We start from the raw sequence: 21063 nt of genomic DNA on the forward strand, positions 1-21063 counted from the left end.
ACAAACATAGCAGGCAGCCAGCGCTGAAGAAGAAGGCACCGGAGAGCTGCAGAAGAACCGGGGTTCGCCGAGTCAAGAGCGGAAGAGGGGAGAAGATGGAAGAAGCCCCCCGGAGTCCGGAGAAGCCCCCCCCGGAGAGCGGAACACCCCCGGAGAGCGGAGAAGACCCCCGGAGAGCGGAAGAAGAAGCCCCCCCTGGTAATTGAGCTAATAACGAAGACAGGGGGGGCATCCGGAGCAGAATAATAAAATATTTTAAAAAGCCTTGTGTTGTGTGTTTACTACATTTTACTTTTTGCCTACAGGTGAATGGATAGGGGTACGATGTACCCCATATCCATTCACTTAGGGTGGGGGGCCGGTATCTGGGGGCCCCCTTATTAAAGGGGACTCCCAGATTCCGATAAGCCTCCGCCCGCAGACCCCGACAACCAATGGCAAGGGTTGTCGGGAAGAGGTCCTGTCCTCATCAACATGGGGACAGGGTGCTCTGGGGTGGGGGGGCCCGCAGTGCGCCCCCCTGCCCCAGAGCACCCAACCCCCCCATGTTGAGGGCATGCGGCCTGGCACGGCTCAGGAGGGGGGGGGGCGCTCGCTCGTCCCCACTCCCTTCCTGGCTGGCCGGGTAGCGTGCTTTGGATACGGGTCTGGTATGGATTGTAGGGGGACCCCCTACGTCAATTTTGCGGCGGAGGGGGGTCTCCTTACAACCCATAACAGACCTAAGGGCCTGGTATGCTCCTGAGGGGGAACCCATGCCGTTTTTTTCATTGAAAATTGGCATGGAGTTCTCCCTCGGGAATGCATACCAAATGCCGTCGCTTGAATGGGCCTTTACAAGGTGTGACTAACTTTACACCTTGTAAAAGCAGCCCTAGTTTTACACCAGGCAAACTAACACTTACGGCGAAAAAACTAGGTACAAAAGCTTTGAGGATCGCCCTAAGTGCTAATTTGCATACTAACAGAGGCATTTCGACTCGAAATGCCCCCAGTGGCGGATGCGGTACTGCATCCTAAGATCCGGCAGTGTAAGTCCCTTACAGATGTTGGATCTTCTGCCTAACTTAGGAAAACTGCTTCTGAGGATCAGTTCCAAAGTTAGAACCAGAGATACGACGGCTTACGCCGGAGTATCTCTTTTGTGGATTTGCCCCTAAATCTCCAGCCAATATTAAGTAGCCTTTTTTAAATTTACCTAGTTCCTTTAAGATCTTTAGCAAATATTTTTTAGGATGCTTATTGGGACAGTATACATTTGCCAAGGTGTATTTTATACCAGATATGGTTCCTCTCAGGAACAGAAATCTGCCTTCAGGGTCAACTTTCTTGTCTTCTATATTGAAGCCAACGTTCTTCCCAAAGTCAATTGCAACCCCTTTTGCCCTTTTTGTGGGTGAATCTCCGTAATACCATACAGGGATCTTTTTAGAATATAATTTGATATTGCCCTCTAATGCCAGATGGGTTTCTTGTAAGAATATTTTTTCAGCGCCCTTTCTTTCTTATTCCCGCAACACCATATGTTGTTTCTGTGGAGAGTTTAGCCCTCTAACATTGTATGTTATAAATTTTATTGAATCCATTTTTCTTTTTTCTTTTCATATTTTCTTCCCTTCTTCCATTTGTACAGGGATGAAGAGACCCCAGGCCCCGTTTTGCACCGGGGGTCTCTCCCGCCCCATAGCTCCGGGGACAGCAGATCAACCAAAAATTCTCTGTTTTTCTTCTCTTTTGAACAAACCATTTTTTATCTTCCCCCATTATTCCCCCCATAACCTCCCCCCTCCCCTTTTTCCCTTGCGTTCTTCAGAGGGTCTAGACACATAGTCTTTCGGCAGGTTCCTATGACCCTTCCTGGTCTACCTGCTGATTGCGCCAAGGTGGCATACTGTCTGGCGCTCATGCCTACCTCCTTTGGGTGTAAGGAGATGGCTCAGGAGCACCCTGAAAGTTCAGGTCTCCAACCCCTCTTATCTATTTCTATTCTATTCTCCCTACCTCATGCCCCCGCTGCTCCTCTAAAAAAAAAAAAAAAAAAAAAAGGAACCTATTTTACTTTCCCCCCATTATGTCTTCCTCCTCGAGACCAAGTGCCATGATTCCTCGTCCTGCGTTTCCTCTTCTCGTCTCGTGTTACTTCCCCTTACTGGAATTTCCAATTTTCCACAAAACTCCTGTACTTCTTCTACGAACCTGAGTTTTACTGTATGTCCGTTTTTCTTACCAATCAAACATGCAGGGAACCCCCAGTTATATTGAATCTCGTGTTCTTGTAGGGTTTTCAGCAAAGGTTTTAGCGTCCACCTTCTTCTTAAAGTATCTTGTGATAGATCCGGGAAGATTTGTAATGGTTTTTCTTCATACTTTAGTGGGGGCTTCCCCTTCATATTTCTCCATATTTGTTTTTTTTCCTCTAATTTCTCAAACCTTACTATTATGTCCCGTGGACTTTCTACAGGGATTCCCATGGGTCTCCTTATCCTAAAGACTTCTTCAATCCTTACACTATTTGTTTCTTGGCTTCCCAGTAGTGGATTAAATATTTTTCCCATCATTTCTTTCAAGTCTTCTTTCTGAGGGTCTTCAGGGAGCCCTCTTATTCTCAAGTTCTTTCTTTTGTTCTTATTTTCCTGTTCTTCCATCTTATAGGCTTGTTCCCGCTGTTCTAATCTTAGGGATCTTATTTCTCCCTTTAACTCTTTTATTGTAATTGTATGGGTATCTACTTTATTTTCAACCTTTTCCACTCTGGTGAGTAAATGTCCCACATCGTTATGGATTATGGCTATTTCTTTTTTCAATGAGGATTCTAGACTCTTCAGCGACTTCTCCAAAGCTGCAAACATACTTTCCATATCAAAATTTGTTGGGAGTTGATCATTTCTATGTTGTTACTCCTTTCCCTCTCTTCCTATCTCCTCCTCTATTTCAACCTCTATTTCTTCATGGGAGTCTGTATGTGTACTTATTTCTAAGACTGTTTTATTTTGGACCTTTTTCTCCCTTTTCTCATTTACTTCAGTTTGCCACCCCTTAGTGTTTCCTATGACCTGGTTATTTCCACTTGCTCCCACTGTAACATATTTGGTCATAGGCCCAGGGCTTAAACTTGAACGGGGTGACTTTGCTACTGCTTCTCCTCTTCCTGATCTTCCCCTCATACTGCCTATCATCACAGACCGCAAAAAAAAAAAAAAGGAGGGGGGTGGAAAACAAGGGGAGAAAAGGGAAATCAAGGGAAGTATGCCCTTAGTCTTTTTTGTTACTAATATTCCTCCCAAAAAAAAATTGTTCAGTCCTTTTGCGATTTATGGGCCACAGTAAGTTCTCACTTCACACAGGAGTACAATATTTTCTGTAACTTTGGCTGTGTTAAGTTCCTTTTTATATCAACCGACAGTTTCAGTACAGTCTCTATACCGTGGAACGCTGATCTTAATCGGACTCAGTTTAATTATGTCAAACAAAGCTAGCACAACTGAGGGTTCCCAAAAAAAAAAAAAAATTCCGGGCCGAAGTACTGGGGGAGGTACTCACCACTCTCTCCCTTTTTCTATCTCCCCTTACCTGATCTTCAAAATGTAATGAAAATTGTTGTTTAACAGAGGGAGCAGAATGATTACATTTTTCCTGACAATTACCTCTTCCCTAAAAAAGAGAGGGGGGGGAGGGGCTCCTACAAACACAAAAAAAAAAAAAAGGGGGGGAGACCAGTCTTTTTTTTTTCAAATCAAATCAATTTCCCATGTCTTGTTGCTCTATGCTGCGGATTTCCTATTGCCTTCCGTATCTATATGGTTATTTCAATTTCGTTCAAAAGAGCAGCAAGAATGAGAGGGAGAGAAAAAAAAAAGCAAGAGAAAATTTGCAGCAGATAAAGAGAGGGACCAATTAATTAATTGTCTCACACACAGTCTCCTGTGCTTACAGCATTCAGAACAGAACTCGGTTTTCGGATGCCCAGAGAGAAAAATAAAAATGAAAAAAGTAGCCTTATAAGTAGACAATACAGTTTCTCTTAAGGATATTGGAGGGGGGCTTTTCTTATCCAGTGGGGGGGGGGGGGTGGTGGAGGTGAGGGCTATTATAGCTATAGTTTCCCAGGTACACTCCCCGGTCTTTCCCTTTATTCGCCTCTCTCTGGCTCCTCTCACCCCCTTTGGGATGCAGCTCCGCTCATACCTGTACGGCTCACTTCAGTCTATTAGGTAGATTCAGTAAGAGTTAGGCCGACTTATCAGTAGATAAGCCGGCCTAACTCAGAATCTACGCCGACGTATGTTTAAGCGTATGCTCAAACAGAGATACGCTTAAACATATCTAAGATACGCCGTCCTATCTTAGATTGCAATTTTTCGGATGGCCGCTAGGTGGCGCTTCCATTGCGGTCGGCGTAGATTATGTAAATGAGTTGTTACGCCGATTCCCGAACGTACGCCTGGCCGCCGCAGTCAATTTACGCCGTTTCCGTAAGGCCTTAGGAGGCCTAAAGTTATTCCACCTATTAGGTGGAATAACAATGTTAAAGTATGGCCGCCATTCCCGCCGCAAGGTTCGAATTTTTAACGTCGTTTGCGTAAGTCGTCCGCGAATCGGGATTTACGTAGTTTACGTCCACGTCGAAATCAATAGGCCCGTGCGGTGTACGTAATCGCAATGCACACTGGGAAATGTAGTCGCCCGGCGCATGCGCAGTGTTTAAAAAACGTAAAAAACGTGAGGTCAAGCCTCATTACCATACAACACGCCCCCCTCCAAGAAATTTGAATCCGCCGCCCTTACGCCCGCCCGACTTAAGCTACGCTGCCGTATATTAACAGGCAAGTACATTGAGAATCATGTACTTGCCTCGCTAACTTACGACGGCGTAGCTTAAATTCCTTAAGCTACGCCGCCGCAAAGTTAGATCATTGTACCTGAATCTACCCATATGTTCCGTCCGTTTTCGGCCGCTCTCGGCCAGCTCCGTTATCCCCTCATACCTGCTCCGAGTGCTAGCTCCGGCTCTCCAAACTTCGGCCGTCTTCGGCTGCTTTCGGCCGCTCCCGGGACGCCGCGATCCTCGGCACACTCCAATTCTCCACTGGCGCTCCTCAGTGCAGTCACGGCTCTCGCTCTCGGCTCCACAACTTCCCGATCTCCGCACACGCCGCACAACACGCCGCACACGAGTGTCCCCTTCCTACCGAAGCCGCCGGTACCTCCGAATCCTCCTTCACAAGCAGTTCCAGGTACGGGGAGTTAAAAAGAGAAGCTCACCACGAGCAGGCAGACAGGGGGCATGGGTTCACAGGGACGGGGTTTCAGCGTTCAGCTTTCATGCATAAGGGGGCTGGAGACCCGGAGCTCACGGCGCGCTCTCGGCTGGCGCCATTACCAGACTCCTCTCTCCTAGTGTAATGACCATTTTTAGCTATCTTTATGCTGACTATAAAATATAACACAAGCTCATATTTTAATAAACTATGACTGTGGTTAAGTCTTGTGTTTTACTACATGTTGTTTGCTCTGTTTAATTAGTTAAAACATGTGTCAAGCCAAAAAATAAAAACCTGCTGCTGCATTTATCAGCTACTGAAGGGAATCAACATTTTTTTAAATATACAATCATCCAGACTTTATTAAGTGGAGTACCCCAATAGCCCTTCTTTTAAGTCCTGATGAAGGGGATGGAGTAAGACCACTGAACCGCATTGGATATTAGGTTTCCCAAAGTTGTGGAATAAAAACAACTTGTTTCTACTTTCTGGTGTGGTGTTTCAACCTTGCAATCCAAAAAACAAAAAACTATCAGGGAATCTAGGAAAAAACTTTTATTTCTGTCTGTTGCTTTTGATTGTTCCCCTCACTTCCTGTCTGATATACAGGGCAGAAAGTGAAGGTCTCACCAAGACCCAGATATCAGTAAAAACCTGACATGGGTTCTTCTAACCTTTCCCGATTCCATGCAAAATTGGGAAAACAAACATTTTGGCTGGACATACGCTTAAAGATACAGAATAAAAAACATTTATATTTGTTGTACAAAATTGTCAGTAAAAAAAAAAGAGTTGTAATAGGAACCATGTTTTAAGGAAAAAGGTACATTATAAGTAATACATGACTGTGAACATTGTTCATGTTTCCTTTCACAAGATTAATTTTACATTTTCAGAGACAACTTGTGGTTGTGTTGATTGGAGCAAGTATAGTGGCTGTATGTAATGCAGTCTGCTTTCGCCAAAGACCTCAAGAAATGAAAATGGGCAAAGAGCATAAAGGTAAGCCAGTGACAAAAAAAATTAAAATAATATCTGAACATATGAAGAGATGGGTGTATAAAAAGGGCCTATAATGCACCACTCAGCGCTAATTCTGTCCCACAGATCTCCAACAGTATAAGAAATGTAGAAATAAAATATTCAAAAATATTCTAAAAATATAAAAGAATATTACTAAGCAGCTGTTTAAAACAAATAAAAAAAATCACAATAGGTAGTAAAACGATAAAACAGTCCAATAAGCTGAATCTCACGAATACTAAAGCAGCGCTAAATAAAAGATAATAATCTGTGTGATAGAGCAATACAGTAAACAGTCTTTGTGCAGTAATGACAGTGGGTAAAGTTCAATATATCAAGGGTGATAATAAAAGTGGTTGATTCAGTGTGCACCTTCCACCAAAATAAACATCTGACTTTCCACCTCGTAAAGCACACTCCCCCCAGGGGGTCAAACTCACCAGAAGCACCTAATAAGTTAGCCTTTAGGTCAGTGTTCCTCAGCCAGTTTGCTCTTACACCTCACTATCCACAGAGATCCACAGGTAAACGCGCTAAAAAAAACCCGACATAAAAGCAAGAAATAATTGCACATAGCATGATTCTGTTTATTTAAAACAAACTTCCCATATAACCAAAGGATCCCCTAACAATCACTACGTACACAATAAAATAATTTTTCAAGCATATAAAGTGGCTCAATAGGGCGTCACAGGGAATTTGCGCGTGTCTCCTTGCATACACTGCAATTACTTCCGGGTAGGGTATGGCGGTGGAGCGCAGGCGTCACTTCTGGGATGTCGTGCGTGTCACGCCATACCCTACCCAGAAGTAATTGCGGTGTCTTGTAGGAGGCGTTTTTATTCTCCCCTGATTGTCCTATTAGGCTGAAGGACCCGTGACCCTCTGTCTGGACAGTGCTGATTGGCCCTGTGTTGATCACATGCACTCTCTCAAGAAAAAAAAAATCTCTAGCCATATACACCAAACTGAGCATGTGCAGCTTGTCCCCAAGGCTCTGCCTTAACAACAGATGGATTGGGGACTGTGGAAGAAGGGGAGGATCAGAGGAGACAGGGTCAAACAGCCTTTTTACACAAGGCAGAGGATTAACCCCTTAGCTTCCACAGTGAGTTTACCGGAATCCTCCCCCCCCCCTTATTATGTACAGACACTTCCATCAGCTTTTTCGAGTAGAAACCTGGAGGAAGTGTCAAAGGACTATGAGTGCACTGATCAGGGTGTGAGGGTTGGGATGCTTGGCACCATGTTACACCCTAAATACAGGAGTAACATATACAGTAACATATTCCCAAAGGTGAACTTAACTTAAACAGTACAGGCAGTAAACTTTACCAATACTCATTACAAGTAATCTGCCTGGCTTTACAATTAAAAAGTCAAAACAGCATGACAACATGTAAGCAAGACTAAGATTATGAAAAATACCCTGAAAAGAACAGTAAAAATGTCTGCGCCGCGCATAGCGAACCGTGGCAAACAATGGACATGGTCAGTGGGAGGGTCTTAAAAAGGGAATTTAACAGAATCTAGCCTGCTATATACACTGCACATATATACTGCATAAATACTAATTAGTGTGCCATAACCAACAGCCTCACAGACACAAATAAACCTCAAGACAAAAGCACATTTTTTTGTGTGTAGCTCCCTAATGTTTAGGCCAATTGTTAGGAGATCAATTGATTATTCTCTAACTCTGGACTTGTTACACGCTTTCTCTTCTGTCACTGGGTGGCACTGTGCTAGTGACACTAGATAAGACAGGGGCTTTGCAAGCTCAGATATGAATGGAGGGGGTGTCTCAGCCAACGGGCAGGGATTTTCTTTGGTCCCTTGGCCTGCTGGGAGAGCCTATTTATTTGGGTGGAGTCAGGTGATTTGGGTTCTGTTCCATCTGGATGGCAGTCTTAATGAACGTGTGTTATGCTGCCTCGAGCTGCTAGGCTGGAAGGCTGAGGCCTATCCTGGGGACATCTGGCTGCTAAGCTGTCTGAGGGCCTATCCAAAAGCAAGAGCAGCAGTGCAGGGTTGGAACTGCTGGCTTGTAGTAGTCCAACCAGAAGCAGTGGTTCAGCTGGACGGGGAACCAGCTGTGGTCGGAGGTAGAAGGGGAAGCTGTCACCACTAAGGGACCATCCACCTTGTTACCGGAGACCCGTGTGAGTAAGTTGAGGTCAGTAATCAGAGCAGTCTCTTTCAGCGAGTGCCAAGCCAGGGACCCAGCAGGACAGCAGAAGTGACGCTTGCAGAGCATCAGCTGGTGCCAAGCCAGGGACCTAGCGGGTCAGCAGGGGTGCCGCTTGAAGAGTATCTTTGAGTGCCAAGCCATGACCCTGCAGGAAAGCAGGGGTGACGCTTGAGGAAGATACTGAGTGCTAAAAGTGGAGGAGCTCAGGGGATCCAGTGGCTATTGGATTCAACTCTAGTGAAAGACTGGGGTGAGTGAGGAGCCACAGTGAGTGACTGTGGATTAAGTGGAGAACTGTTTGTGTTTTCAATAGTTGAACACAATTACTTTTAGTAACTGCTACAAGATTTTTGCCATAGGAGAAAGTGGTCCTACCTATACAGAAGTGGTGTCCGGCTGGAGGCCTTCACTTGTATAGCTGTCGGCCTATAGAAGTCTTGGAGTCTCCCAGTTATCGTCGCAGTCCTGGCCCTAACCCTGTCTCCCACAGTTCTGTTCAAGAGACAATAAATCTTGTTGCTTTCAAAAAGTGTCTGGCACCCACCATTTCATCTTGCAGTACACCCACCATGCCTTGTAACCCACTCTAAACAGGATGTCGGCTGTCCCTGACTCTGGAGGTCATCATTAGGCCTAAAGGGGCCTGGGACTTTGCTACATTTGTAATTAAACATTCCAATACATATGTTTGTATGCACACAAAAATATATTTTTGTCTTACTGAGCCTACCTTAAACAAGAACATCAATAAAACCAGCAAATGTTAAGACACTGAACATCTTCGTACGATCTATGTACAGCATAATGTATAGAGTGCAGCGGTCAGGAAAAAGTAACAAACAAAACATATAGGCCCAGATTCACGTAGATTCGCCTATCTTTAGGCGGGCGTAGCGCATCTCAGATACACTACGCCGCCGTAACTTAGAGAGGCAGGTCCCGTATTCTCAAAGAACTTGCGCTTTAAGTTACGCCGGCGTAGTGTAACTGGGCCGGCATAAGCCCGCCTAATTCAAATGTGGAAGTGGTAGGCGTGTTTTATGGAAATTAATCGTGACCCCACGTAATTGACGCTTTTAACGAACAGCGCATGCGCCGTCCGTGAAAGTATCCCAGTGCGCATGCTCCAAATTACGCCGCAAAGACTCAATGCTTTCGACGTGAACGTAACTTACGCACAGCCCCATTCACGGATGACTTACGCAAACGACGTAAAACGTGAAAAATTGGACGCTGTTCCGACGTCCATTGGTACGCCTCATAGAGCAGGGGTAACTTTACGCCCAAAAAAGCCTTACGTAAATGACGTAAAAAAAATGCGCCGTTTGAGAATCGGCGTATGTAGCTCATTACCATATTCAACACGTAAATCGATGGAAGCGCCACCTAGCGGCCAGCGTAAATATGCAACTTAGATACGACGGCGTAAGAGACTTACGCCGGTCGGATCTAAGACAAATCTATGCGTAACTGATTCTAAGAATCAGGCGCATAGATACGACGCCTCACACTCAGAGTTACGACGGTGTATCTGGAGATACACCGGCGTATCTCCTTTGAGAATCTGGGCCATGAAGTGCAGCAGTCAGGATGAGCACCACATTCACATCAGAGTCTTACCTTACACTAGAGCCCCCTTACATCTTCCAGAGTGCTCCCTTACACCATGTCTCCAACGTGCTACCTTACATCCTTCATAGTGTCCCTTTAGTGCCTCCAGAGTGCTCCCTTACATCAGTGCCTCCAGAAAGCCTCTTTAGGGCCTCCAGAGTGCCTCCCTAGTGCCTCCAGAATGCTCCCTAACATTATTACTACTATACAGTATAAATATAGTACCAACAGTTTGCACAGAACATGAGGGCAGACAGTACAGTTACAATACAAATCAATACAGGAGAAATTAGAGGGCCCTTTAGTAAAGGGGGCACTTTGAAAGATGTAAAGGGGCACTTTGGAGGATGTTAGAGGCCATCTCTGGAGGTACTACCTTCAGAGTGTGAATATAAGCCACACCCTGCTGCCCGATCCGAGTCAAGCCTGTCAGTTCTCAAATTGGCTGGCTCTAAAACTGTTCAGAGTCGCCGACAAGGACATTTTTTACAAACCAATCCATAAATTTACGGAGGGTTGGCAACACTGGTCGTAATGTTCAGTCTGAATTTCGCCTTGTGGCTTTCATATATATATATATAATGCAAATTCAAAACTGTCTTGAAGTTACCCATGTGAATTGTGTCTTTTTAATTTTGTAAAGCTGCTACATAACAATATAAATTGCCTCCAGGGTGCATTTATGATGGAAAAACATACAAACGTGGCGCTCAGTGGAAGACTGAAGACTGTTACCAATGTTCGTGTTTTTTAGATGGAACGATGCAATGTTGTACAACGTAAGATAAATAATTTTATCATTGAAATTAATTTAAAGTTTAAATGTAATATCACTTTAGAGCTAAGCTGGAGAAAACTAACGTTTGTCTCATATTTCAGGTCTCAATTACACAATTACACTACAGCATACTCCTGTGAGAGGGCCATTTTTACTGGCAGGGGTTTGCACAGATGGGCCTGGATTCACATACATTGGCGCATATTTATGCCGGCGTAGCGTATCCAATATACGCTATGCCGATGTAGCGCAGAGAGGCAAGCACCGAATTCACAAAGCACTTGCCTCCCAAACTGCGCTGGGTTCCCTCGGCGTAAGCCGTCGTAGGTGGAAGTGGGCGTGAGCCATGCTAATGAGGCGTGACCCCATGCAAATGATGGGCCGAGTGCCATACAAGTACTTAAAACGAACGGCGCATGCGCCGTCCCGTGGACGTATCCCAGTGCGCATGCTCAGAATCACGTCAGAACTACTCCCTAAGATACGACAGATCACTGCCTACGACGTGAACGTAACCTACGCCCAGCCCTATTCATATACTACGTAAACAACATAAAATATGACGGCTGTGTTCCCTGGTCCATACCTTAGCATTAGTTGCGCCTCATATATGGGGAATAACTTTACGCCGGACGTATGACTTACACAAAACGCGTATATTATGCGCCGGGCGCAAGTACGTTCGTGAATCGATGTATCTCCCTCATTTGCATATGTGCATAGAAAATCAATGGGAGCGGCAAATGCGCCCAGCGTAAATATGCGCCCATGATACGACGGTGTAGGCAAGCTACTTCGTTCGTAGGAAGCCTATTTTTAGGCGTATCTTAGTACGTGGGTCGGCGCATAGATACGACGGCGCACATTTGTACTTACGTCGGCGTATCTTGAGATACGTCGGCGTAAGTTCTTTGTGAATCCGGGCCATGTTCTATACATCCCCATGCAGGCCGCTGCTCCCAATTTGACATCTGTATGGTTGCACGAACGCACATTGTCTGTGAACTGATTATAAAACTGGAAAAGCATGTTTTCCACTAAATTAGAAAACATGTTTATAGTCTCTCTCTCTCTTCCCACAGTCGCTGTTCATCTCCTGCTGTACGGACCAGTCAACAACAGGCCACATACCGGCACTGGTCCACAGCCTGGGGGGTTGGGGACCCCTGCTTTAGACAGAGACTGTTTGGAAGCAAACGGCTTCTGCTCTGTTTTCTCTTCACATGACAATGCGTTGTGCATCACCAGTACACCCTGTAATAAAAGTTCTTCTTCAAAGCTGAACTGTGGACAAATTAAAAACTACCCTTAAAGTGTTACAGGTCACAGAACATTAGTATGATCAGCAAGCTGTTGATAAGTTATTTTTACAAAAAGCATTAAATTAAAGAATAAATATTAACATGTACCTATTTAATGTGAAATGTATGCTTTCTTTTATTGTAGAGAGGTTCTATTCTGGGTCCAGCTTGAGATAAACAGTGTTGGGGGGGCGCATGGCAGGGTACAGGGGCTCAAGAGGCCACACTACATGAGGGGAAAACATTACATGTGCGCAGGGTACCTTACATGAGGCCAGGGCACATTACTTGGGAGAAGGGCACATTACAGTGCCTTGAAAAAATATTCACACCCCTTAAAAATTTCCAATTTTTTTCATGTTACAGCCAAAAACTTAAATGTATTTTATTGGGATTTTATGTGATAGACCAACACAAAGTGGCACATAATTGTGAAGTGGGAGGAAAATGATAAATGGTTTTCACTTTTTTTTTTACAAATAAATATGGGAAATATGTAGCGTGTATTTGTATTCAGCCCTCTGAGTCAATACTTTGTAGAACCACCTTTCGCTGCAATTACAGCTGCAAGATTTTTTTGAGTATATATCTACCAGATTTTTAGAAGAAAAATTGCGCTAACCAAAACAACGTGATTAAATAAATGAATATAAAAAAAGGCAGCAATAACGTGTCATAGCACAAACAATATAGGAAAAAGAAAATATCGCGCCAATCTATAAAAATTATTCAAACCTATGTGACAACACAATTAGTGTAGTGAATAAGTGTCCAAAAAAAGAAAAAGAAATAATGTCCCTGTAGCATGTGAAATATACCACACTAGCATGTGTGGGAAGCATTCAAATCCTTATTGGAATAACCATAGTAGTGAGTAGTATTAAAAGTCCAAATAGCTGTGAAGTTTCTTGGGACAAACAACACCCGGTGCACAAATGATTAAGTGAGCCACCACCACATGGACTGGGGCTTACCAGAACACATATAAATAACAGCGTTATTTAAAGATAACAGCAGGGGTCTCCAAGGGGTCTGGTCACAACACAGGATCAATGGATGTACTGCATATATCTTTCACTGGTATCTCCACGGAGGGATAAGATAAACTCGTACTGACAGACTCTCGGACCGTAGCAGGAAACAATGGCATGTCATGCAGAGAGAAAGCCGCACATAGCGTAATACGTCCAAAAAATACTTTTATTAAAAGAGTAAAAACCTACTTACATCAATTCAATGAAATATAGGCACATAAAAACAGTTAGCCGGCCGGCATAGATGGGAGCCCTTCCTCCTTGTATAAACGCGGTGACGTCACTGCACGCCTACGACCCAGACGCGTTTCGTTATAGGTTAACGTTTTCAATGGGATGGGCTCTGCAGTGATTCACCGCTTTAAATAACCAGGCCTCGCTTTGATCGCCAGGAACCGGAAGTGGCGAAAACGCCATTTTGGATTTGGGAAAATGTAGCAAAACGGCATGCCTAAACAGGGATGCCTCGAGTGGAAAAGACAGGGAGATCCATGTCTTATGAGGACAGGATTGTTTGAGAATTAAACAATATGTGTGTGAAAAATAGTGAACCTAATAATAATAATCTTTATTTAATCGTGATTATTGAACCAACCAAAAAATAGTACCTGCATTACGGACTAAAAACACTGACTCCCCCATGTGGGGAAGCGTGGAATTGCGTGCAAAAAGTAGAAAATTACAACTTAAAAAGGCAAGAAGGAGAAATTAATACCTCCTTCGCCAAATGTGATCAAAACACGCAATAATAGAACACTAAAAAGTGTTACATAGTGAATATACACTAATAAGTGCTAAACTTCAAAATGAACAATAATTAATTGTTCAAAAAAAAACGACATTATTATTTAACAATAAAAATAGTGACAACAATTAATTATGAGTAAGTGTAAATTAATTATAAACAAATACTCCCAATCGTATGTAATAGGGTGAGTGTCATTGGATTCTCAGGGTTAGTGGTTGTATATTCGAGAACAAAACACCATCCTGGTGAGATCAAAGCTAGGCTAAATCAATAACCAAAACATAAAAATATAAAAATATATATATACATATTATTAATAAGTTTATAACAGATCAAGCATTATTAATGAACGCATTCACGTCTGTATCCACGTTAAGACCATGTGGCATATAACATTTAAGGCGATGTATCCAAGCCATTTCGAGCTTGGATATTTCCCTCACCAAGGAGCTACCTCTCCAGTTGGGCTTATAAATATCTATACCCAGGAATAGAGTATTCGACGGGTCTTTATTATGTTTCAACAAATAGTGTTTCGACACTGAATGGTTTTTGAAGCCAGTAATAATGTTGGTAATGTGTTCGTTTAAACGAACACGTAGTGGCCTCTTGGTCCTACCTACATATTGCAGGCCACAAGGGCACTGCAACAAATAAACAACACCCGTGGTCCCACAGGTGATAAAAGGCTTTATAAGATGTTCCTTGCCAGTGGCAGTAGACGTAAAGGTGGTAGTACGTCTACTTCTGCACGAGTTGTTAGTACAAACCCTACAGCGTCTACATCTATAGAAACCTGTTAACTGGTCAAAAAAACTTGAAGTTTTGCATGGAGGGTTTAAAATATTGGGGGCAATACGATTACGTAAAGAGGGCGCTCCCCTAAATATGACCTTAGGCTTCTCTGGCAAAAGTTCTTTAAGAACAGGATCATTTCTTGCCAGGTGCCAATGTCTATTTATCAGTTGTTTAATACCTCCATGTTGAATGGAAAATGTAGTGATGAACGGGGCACAGCCCTGAAATTGCTCACTTTGGTCTCGTGGCCGCTCAACCAAGAGTTCCTCTCTAGGGATGGAACTGACTGTCCCCAAGGTATCTTCCAAAGAATTTAAATCATAACCTTTCTCCAAGAATCGGTCAGTCAACACCTTAGCCTGCTCTGAAAATTCAATGGGATCTGAGCAGTTCCTACGGAGCCTCAAGTATTGGCTCTTCGGAACTGACCTAAGCCACTGGTCATGATGGCAACTTCCTAGTGGTATAAAGGAATTGCGGTCCGTAACCTTAAAGAAGGTAGAGGTAGTAAATTCATTCCCTTTGATCCGGACATTTAGGTCGAGGTAGTGTACCTCTGTTTGACTAGCTTCAAACTTTAATTGAATACCTCTCTGATTCCGATTTAAATCAGACATAAAGTTTTCCAACCTGTCCAGAGGGCCATCCCATAGGAGGAGGATGTCATCAATATACCTGGCCCATAACATGAGCTCAGGCACATTAGCACCATAGATGACATCCTCCTCCCACTTGGCCATGAACAGGTTCGCTAAACTGGGGGCATATTTGGCCCCCATGGCTACGCCAGTTTCTTGTTTGTAGAACTTCCCCTCGAACCAAAAATAGTTCGAGGAGGTGGCGAACCTTAGGAGAAGCATAATGAACTCAACCTGTTTGGCCGGGAGGCCGGAATCTCTTCCCAGGTATAGGAATACTGCCTCAAAACCCAACTCGTGTGGTATAATGGTGTAGAGGGACGTGACATCTATGGTGACCATCCACATACCTCTCCTAGGGGAGAGACCTGCTAAAAGATTTATAATGTGCCTGGAGTCCTTAACATATGACGGCATCCCTCTAACTAATGGTTGCAGGAAAAAATCCACATATCTGCCCACCCGGGACGTCACCGAGTCAATACCACTGACAATGGGACGCCCCGGGGGGCAGACAGGATCCTTATGGAGCTTTGGTAAGTAATATATAGTCGGCGTCCGGGGTGCCAATGGGACCAAATATAATCTTTCCTTAGGGGTAAGTATCCCCTCATAGAAGCCCCTAGCCACCAAAGCCTCCAACTCTCTTTTGAATTTATTCTTAGGATCTGACTGTAACAGTGAGTAGGTGTTAGAATCCCCCAGAATATTATACATCTCCTTTAGATAGTCGGATCTGTCAAGGATTACAATCCCCCCCCCCTTATCTGCGGGTCTGACCACCAACTCCTTGTTGTGACAGAGTTGGTCCAAACCCTCCTGCATAGTTTTATTTAGCCGTGCCTTTTTTACTTCCATGTGGTCTAAATCCCTGAGTAGAACATCCCGAAAAACCTTGAGGGAAGGTGCCAGGGTACCCGGGGGATTAAACAGGGATGCATTCGACAGGCCTGAATGGGTATAAGCATTAGGGTTAACTGTATTAGAAAAGGTATTTGTAGCCATATACCTCTTAATATTGAGTTTTCTAATAAATTTATGGATATCCATAAAAGTATGGAATTTGTCCAAACCCTTAGGGGGTGCAAACTTAAGGCCCTGATCTAAAATAAATTGTTCAGGTTTCGTTAGGACCTTAGAGCTAAGATTGAAAATGCCCTGTCCTACTGTTACATTTTTGGCCGCTTTAATGGTTCTGAGCCGCCTCCCCCCTCTGGTTCCTCTCCTCTTTCTCCCTGTCTTTTTATGCCTTGAGGGGGTTTGTGAAAACCCCAACTGGCTTGGTCATTCGATGATCGAGGAAGCGGGGGATTGGCTGAATTAAAGAAATGGTTGGATTGATAAGATGAAGAAGGGCCAGAATCATACCCCCAATAATTATCCGGACTCTCTCCATCCCTTAATGGAAAAAATGAGTTCTGGACTGGCACATTATAGTCCCAGCCTGAATTGCCCACTGTCCGATAAGTTGAAGGGGAATAGGGGCCCCAATCCGACTCCTGACTGGGTCTCCAATTTTCAGAATAGTCGGTAGGGAACCCCCTTCCTCTAGGGGGATTGTGATTCCACCCTCTCCCTCGGGGGTTAAGCCCCCTCGGTTTAAATTGGGTCCCCTGATAATTGGGACCTGGACCTTGATGATAAGGTGCCCCTGGGGGGGCCATGGGGCGACTGTGATACTGTTGAGAGGTACCACCTCTGGAGGTATTGGGGACTCTCCTTGGGGACTGGTAGGAGGAGCCTCCCCTACCCCTGTTAGTAACAGGATTCTTTTTGGGGATAGCAGAGGGAACTTGTGTAAAACCTAAAGTACCCCCAAAGGTTGGTGGTGCAGTAGTATCCATCTCATTGGATACCGACTTAGCCGCCTCCTCTAGGAACTTTTTCTGCCAGTTAAAAACGACTTGTCCCTGGTAATCTCCAATGTCCCTATTATATTTTTTCTTTTTTTTAACTCTCTGGTCCTTATCCTCCTTTTCAAGGACTTTTGAGAGGGCCAAGGATCTCTCCTTATATTCTTCGCTTGTAGCGAGAGGGGCAAGTTTCTCCTTAATGGCTTTAACCTCTTCTACCAGCTTTGCCCATCTAGAGTGACATTTTTGCCCATTCTTCTTTGCAAAATAGCTCAAGCTCTATCAGATTGGATGGAGAGTGAACAGCAATTTTCAAGTCTTACCACAGATTTTCAATTGGATTAAAGAGGAAGTAAACCCACTTATCAAAAAAAAAAAAAAAAACACCAACTGCAAGGCAAAGGCATAATGAGCTAGTATGCATAGCATACTAGCTCATTATGTAATACTCACCTCAGATCGAAGCCCCTGCAGCTGTCCTTGTACACCGCTTGGGCGGCCGACATCTCTCCAGGGATTAGTTTGGGGCATCGCGACTGTGATTGGCAAGGGAGCCGCCAGTCACGGCATGGCCTCCTTTAGGAACGGCACAATCGCTGTTTCTAAAGTGCGCCTGCGCCGTTGTCTACATCAGGAGAGTCTCCTCTGTTGTAAGGTATGAGGGGAGGTACAGAGGTAAAGAAGATGATGGTAAAAAGACAAGTGGGGATGAGAATAAAGGGTGATTATCGATAGACAGAGGGAATGATAGAGGCTGCTGGAGGATGAGGATGATAATGGAGAGAGGGATGAAGATGGATCATGTTAATAGAAAGATGGCTTAGGAAAGAGCACAGAGAATTCAAGGATAAGGATGATGTCTGGGTTACAAAGCAGAGAGAAATTAGGATGATTCTGAAAAGGGATGGGGATGATTATAGCGAGGGATGCGGAAGATGAGGATAATTGTGTAATAAGAATCCAGGGATGAGGATGATTAGGATGATTAGGTTACAGTGTGAAGAAGGATAATGATTATGGAGAGTGGGAGGGGATGGATGAGAATGGTTCTGGAGAGGGATGAGGATGATGGAGTACACTTTTAATTTTCATATATTAAAAGAGAAATTTGATGTTTTTTTTCCATTAATTATACTTACCTAGGTGGATGCTGCATCTATCCCTTTAAGACTGAGAACCAATCGATCAAACACTGTTGATCGCTTAGTTCTCAGAGCTCTGTGAGCTTTGTAGGGGGTGGAATCGGCTGGCTCAGGCTCTCAGTAGCTCGCTAGGAGGCTGAGCCAGGTGCCAGTCCAGGCTCCTGGGTAGATCCCGACCATATTTTGCGACAAGCTGTGATATCAGCCCACAGCCCCCTTTTTGCTGAAAATGGCTGAAAATGGGTCACAGGAGTGCAGAACTAACTGAAGGACTCACTGGTATGGCCAGTGGGCAGATTCAGTGGAATAACCAGTGGGCAGGCTATGGGGAATATTGGTGGTCTGTCTTCGGAGGGGGGGGGGGGTTGGGGCCCAGGCCTAAAGCTGTGTAAGGGGTCCCAAACTTTCTGATAGCTGCCCTGAGGGCACATAGCATGGGACAGACTGTTGCACATTGTGGGGGACACAGCTAGGCACACTACAGTACAAGCTTCCTTCTTCCTTCTACCGGCCTCAGAGGTGGCTTTCATCAGTCCTCTAGTGGCACAATGTTCCCCGCCAGCCCTTCTCCCCTTCTCCTATCCTGTCTATCCCAGATGATGTCACATACAAGCACCGGGGAGGGGACGGCTGGGAACAGCGCGCTACAGCAAACACTAGCACAGCCGCTTCCCTGTCTACGTCTGCATGTGTCCATGCGGTCTACCTGTCAGCTGATGAGACTGACAAGTAGTTTACAGCGGAACCCCGGTTGAGAAACACTAGAGGAACATGAAAAAAGCCATCATCTGGGATAGACTGGCACTGACTCGTGATCAGTCCCCTGAAACCAGCTTTTCTTCAGCGCTGCCTCCATCGGTTGTTATTTTGTACAAAGCAGGATAGAAAAAAATCAAACAATTAACCCTTACAATGTAGGGAAACCAACAATGCAAGGTTTGTTTTTACATTTTCCCAGAGTTCAGCTTTAAAACTAAGACGATTTTTATATAAATGGTAAAATTCAAGCAAGCAAAATTAAATTGACTCAAAACCATTATAGTTGTCCTTTTTTTTAACTCTTTCTATTTGCTTCTTTGCTGTAAAATAACTTAAAATATGTATTTATTTTCATTTAGATATGGTACACCAGTCGGATATGATGAAGAGAATTGTGAGGCTGTGTTCGACCAGGCAAGCTGTTCTTACAGCCTGGTTCCAAAAAAAGACCCTACAGTGGAGTGTGAAATAAGGAGCATGGTGGGCTAAGCAAGGCCCATATTATTCTTCTTCAGACATACCTGTATCGGCAATATTAAAGTATAACAAATGAAACGCACATAGATTTCAAAGGCAAAATAAGCAATGGCAAAGTGTCCATAAAACAAAGCAAAAATAAACCCAAAGCTGCATTATAAAAGATTGCTGCATGACCTTAACTACAGTATGTGCTTTGATAGCTGAACGCATGCACAGCTACCCTTTGTAATGGTTGTACATCACTAATGCTTCCAGTAAAGACTTTATCATTCCTGCAATTGTTGTCAGTGTTTTTGATTCTCCCTGATAATAACATGACTTGAAATTACAGCCAGACCTACAAAAGCCATTTTTAATCTCCGTAATTAAAAAAAAATCTCTTAGCATAAAAAAAAAGGTACTAAGTGCTACTTAATGGAAGTTTTGAATAGAGACGCCAAGAGTAGAAATCTTTGTCACATTTTCTTCTGTCTGTGAACACATTTTAGGAGCTTTCCCCTTGTGTCCTGTCCCATTGACACCTGTAAAGGAAATGGGGGGGGGGTATCGTTGCATTGGGACTGAAAGTCACAGAGCAACAAAACACTTTGGATACTGTATTTATCGGGGGAATTGCGCGATCTGGCGTATAGTGCACACCCCTAATGTGGACCCGCATTCCTGTAAAAAAAACATTTTAGTACTTACAGTTTTGGTGTCTTGCGCGGCGTCCATCGGCGGCCTCGTCGGGTCCGGCGTCCGTCTGCGGCTTCGGGGGTGTCCTCCTCGTCGGGTCCGGCGTCCTTCTGCGGTGTCCTCCCCGCTCGATCCCTGCTTCCCGCGCTGAGTTTAAACCACTGCGCCGGCATATACCTGAGCGCAGTACACTCCACACAGGACGTGACGGCGAGAGGAGCCGAGCCTGCCCGACTATACCCGAGTGTACTGCGCTCGGTATATGCCGGCGCAGTGGTTCAAACTCGGTGCGGGAAGCGGGTATCGGCGTATATCAAGCACCCACGATTTTGCCCTGATTTTCAGGGCAAAAAAGTGCGCGGTATACGCCGATAAATACGGTAATTAACAACACAAAAAAGTGTGGATGTCAGAGTTCATGTATACTTGAAAAGGTATCAGCATCCCTTATAATTACAATAAAAATAAAAGATATGTGTGAGACTTTAAAGGTATCAATAAAGGTCATTACAAAGTGGTCACAGTTTAAGCCCCCGTTTACATCGGGCTGATTTGACATGTCAAATCGCATGACAAATTGGAGTCTATTGCCGGCAACGGCACCGTCTGAATCGGTGCTATGCCGACTTTGTGATGCCACATCGATTCCCAAAAGTAGTTCCTGCACTACTTTTAGCGACTTTGGAAACAATTTCGATAGGCATCTGTGAATGAACCCACACTAATGTATTTTAAATCGCCCCTCAAACTCGCACTAAAATGCAGGTTTGA

The 21063-nt window shown here is 44.3% G+C and overlaps 1 protein-coding gene across 1 annotated transcript in view; it reads left to right on the top strand.

Moving 5' to 3' along the window:
• Positions 1-19895, top strand: part of LOC120910423 — a 58609-nt gene extending 38714 nt beyond the window's left edge. The window contains exons 8-10 of the mRNA XM_040322182.1: positions 6158-6263; positions 10760-10865; positions 19497-19895. Coding sequence (XP_040178116.1) covers positions 6158-6263; positions 10760-10865; positions 19497-19626 — 342 coding nt within the window. The 3' untranslated portion in view covers positions 19627-19895. The remainder of the gene's footprint in view (positions 1-6157; positions 6264-10759; positions 10866-19496) is intronic.
• Positions 19896-21063: the final 1168 nt, after the last annotated feature.

Source organism: Rana temporaria, chromosome 8 (assembly GCF_905171775.1).
Source record: "Rana temporaria chromosome 8, aRanTem1.1, whole genome shotgun sequence".
In the NCBI taxonomy this organism is placed as follows: domain Eukaryota; kingdom Metazoa; phylum Chordata; class Amphibia; order Anura; family Ranidae; genus Rana; species Rana temporaria.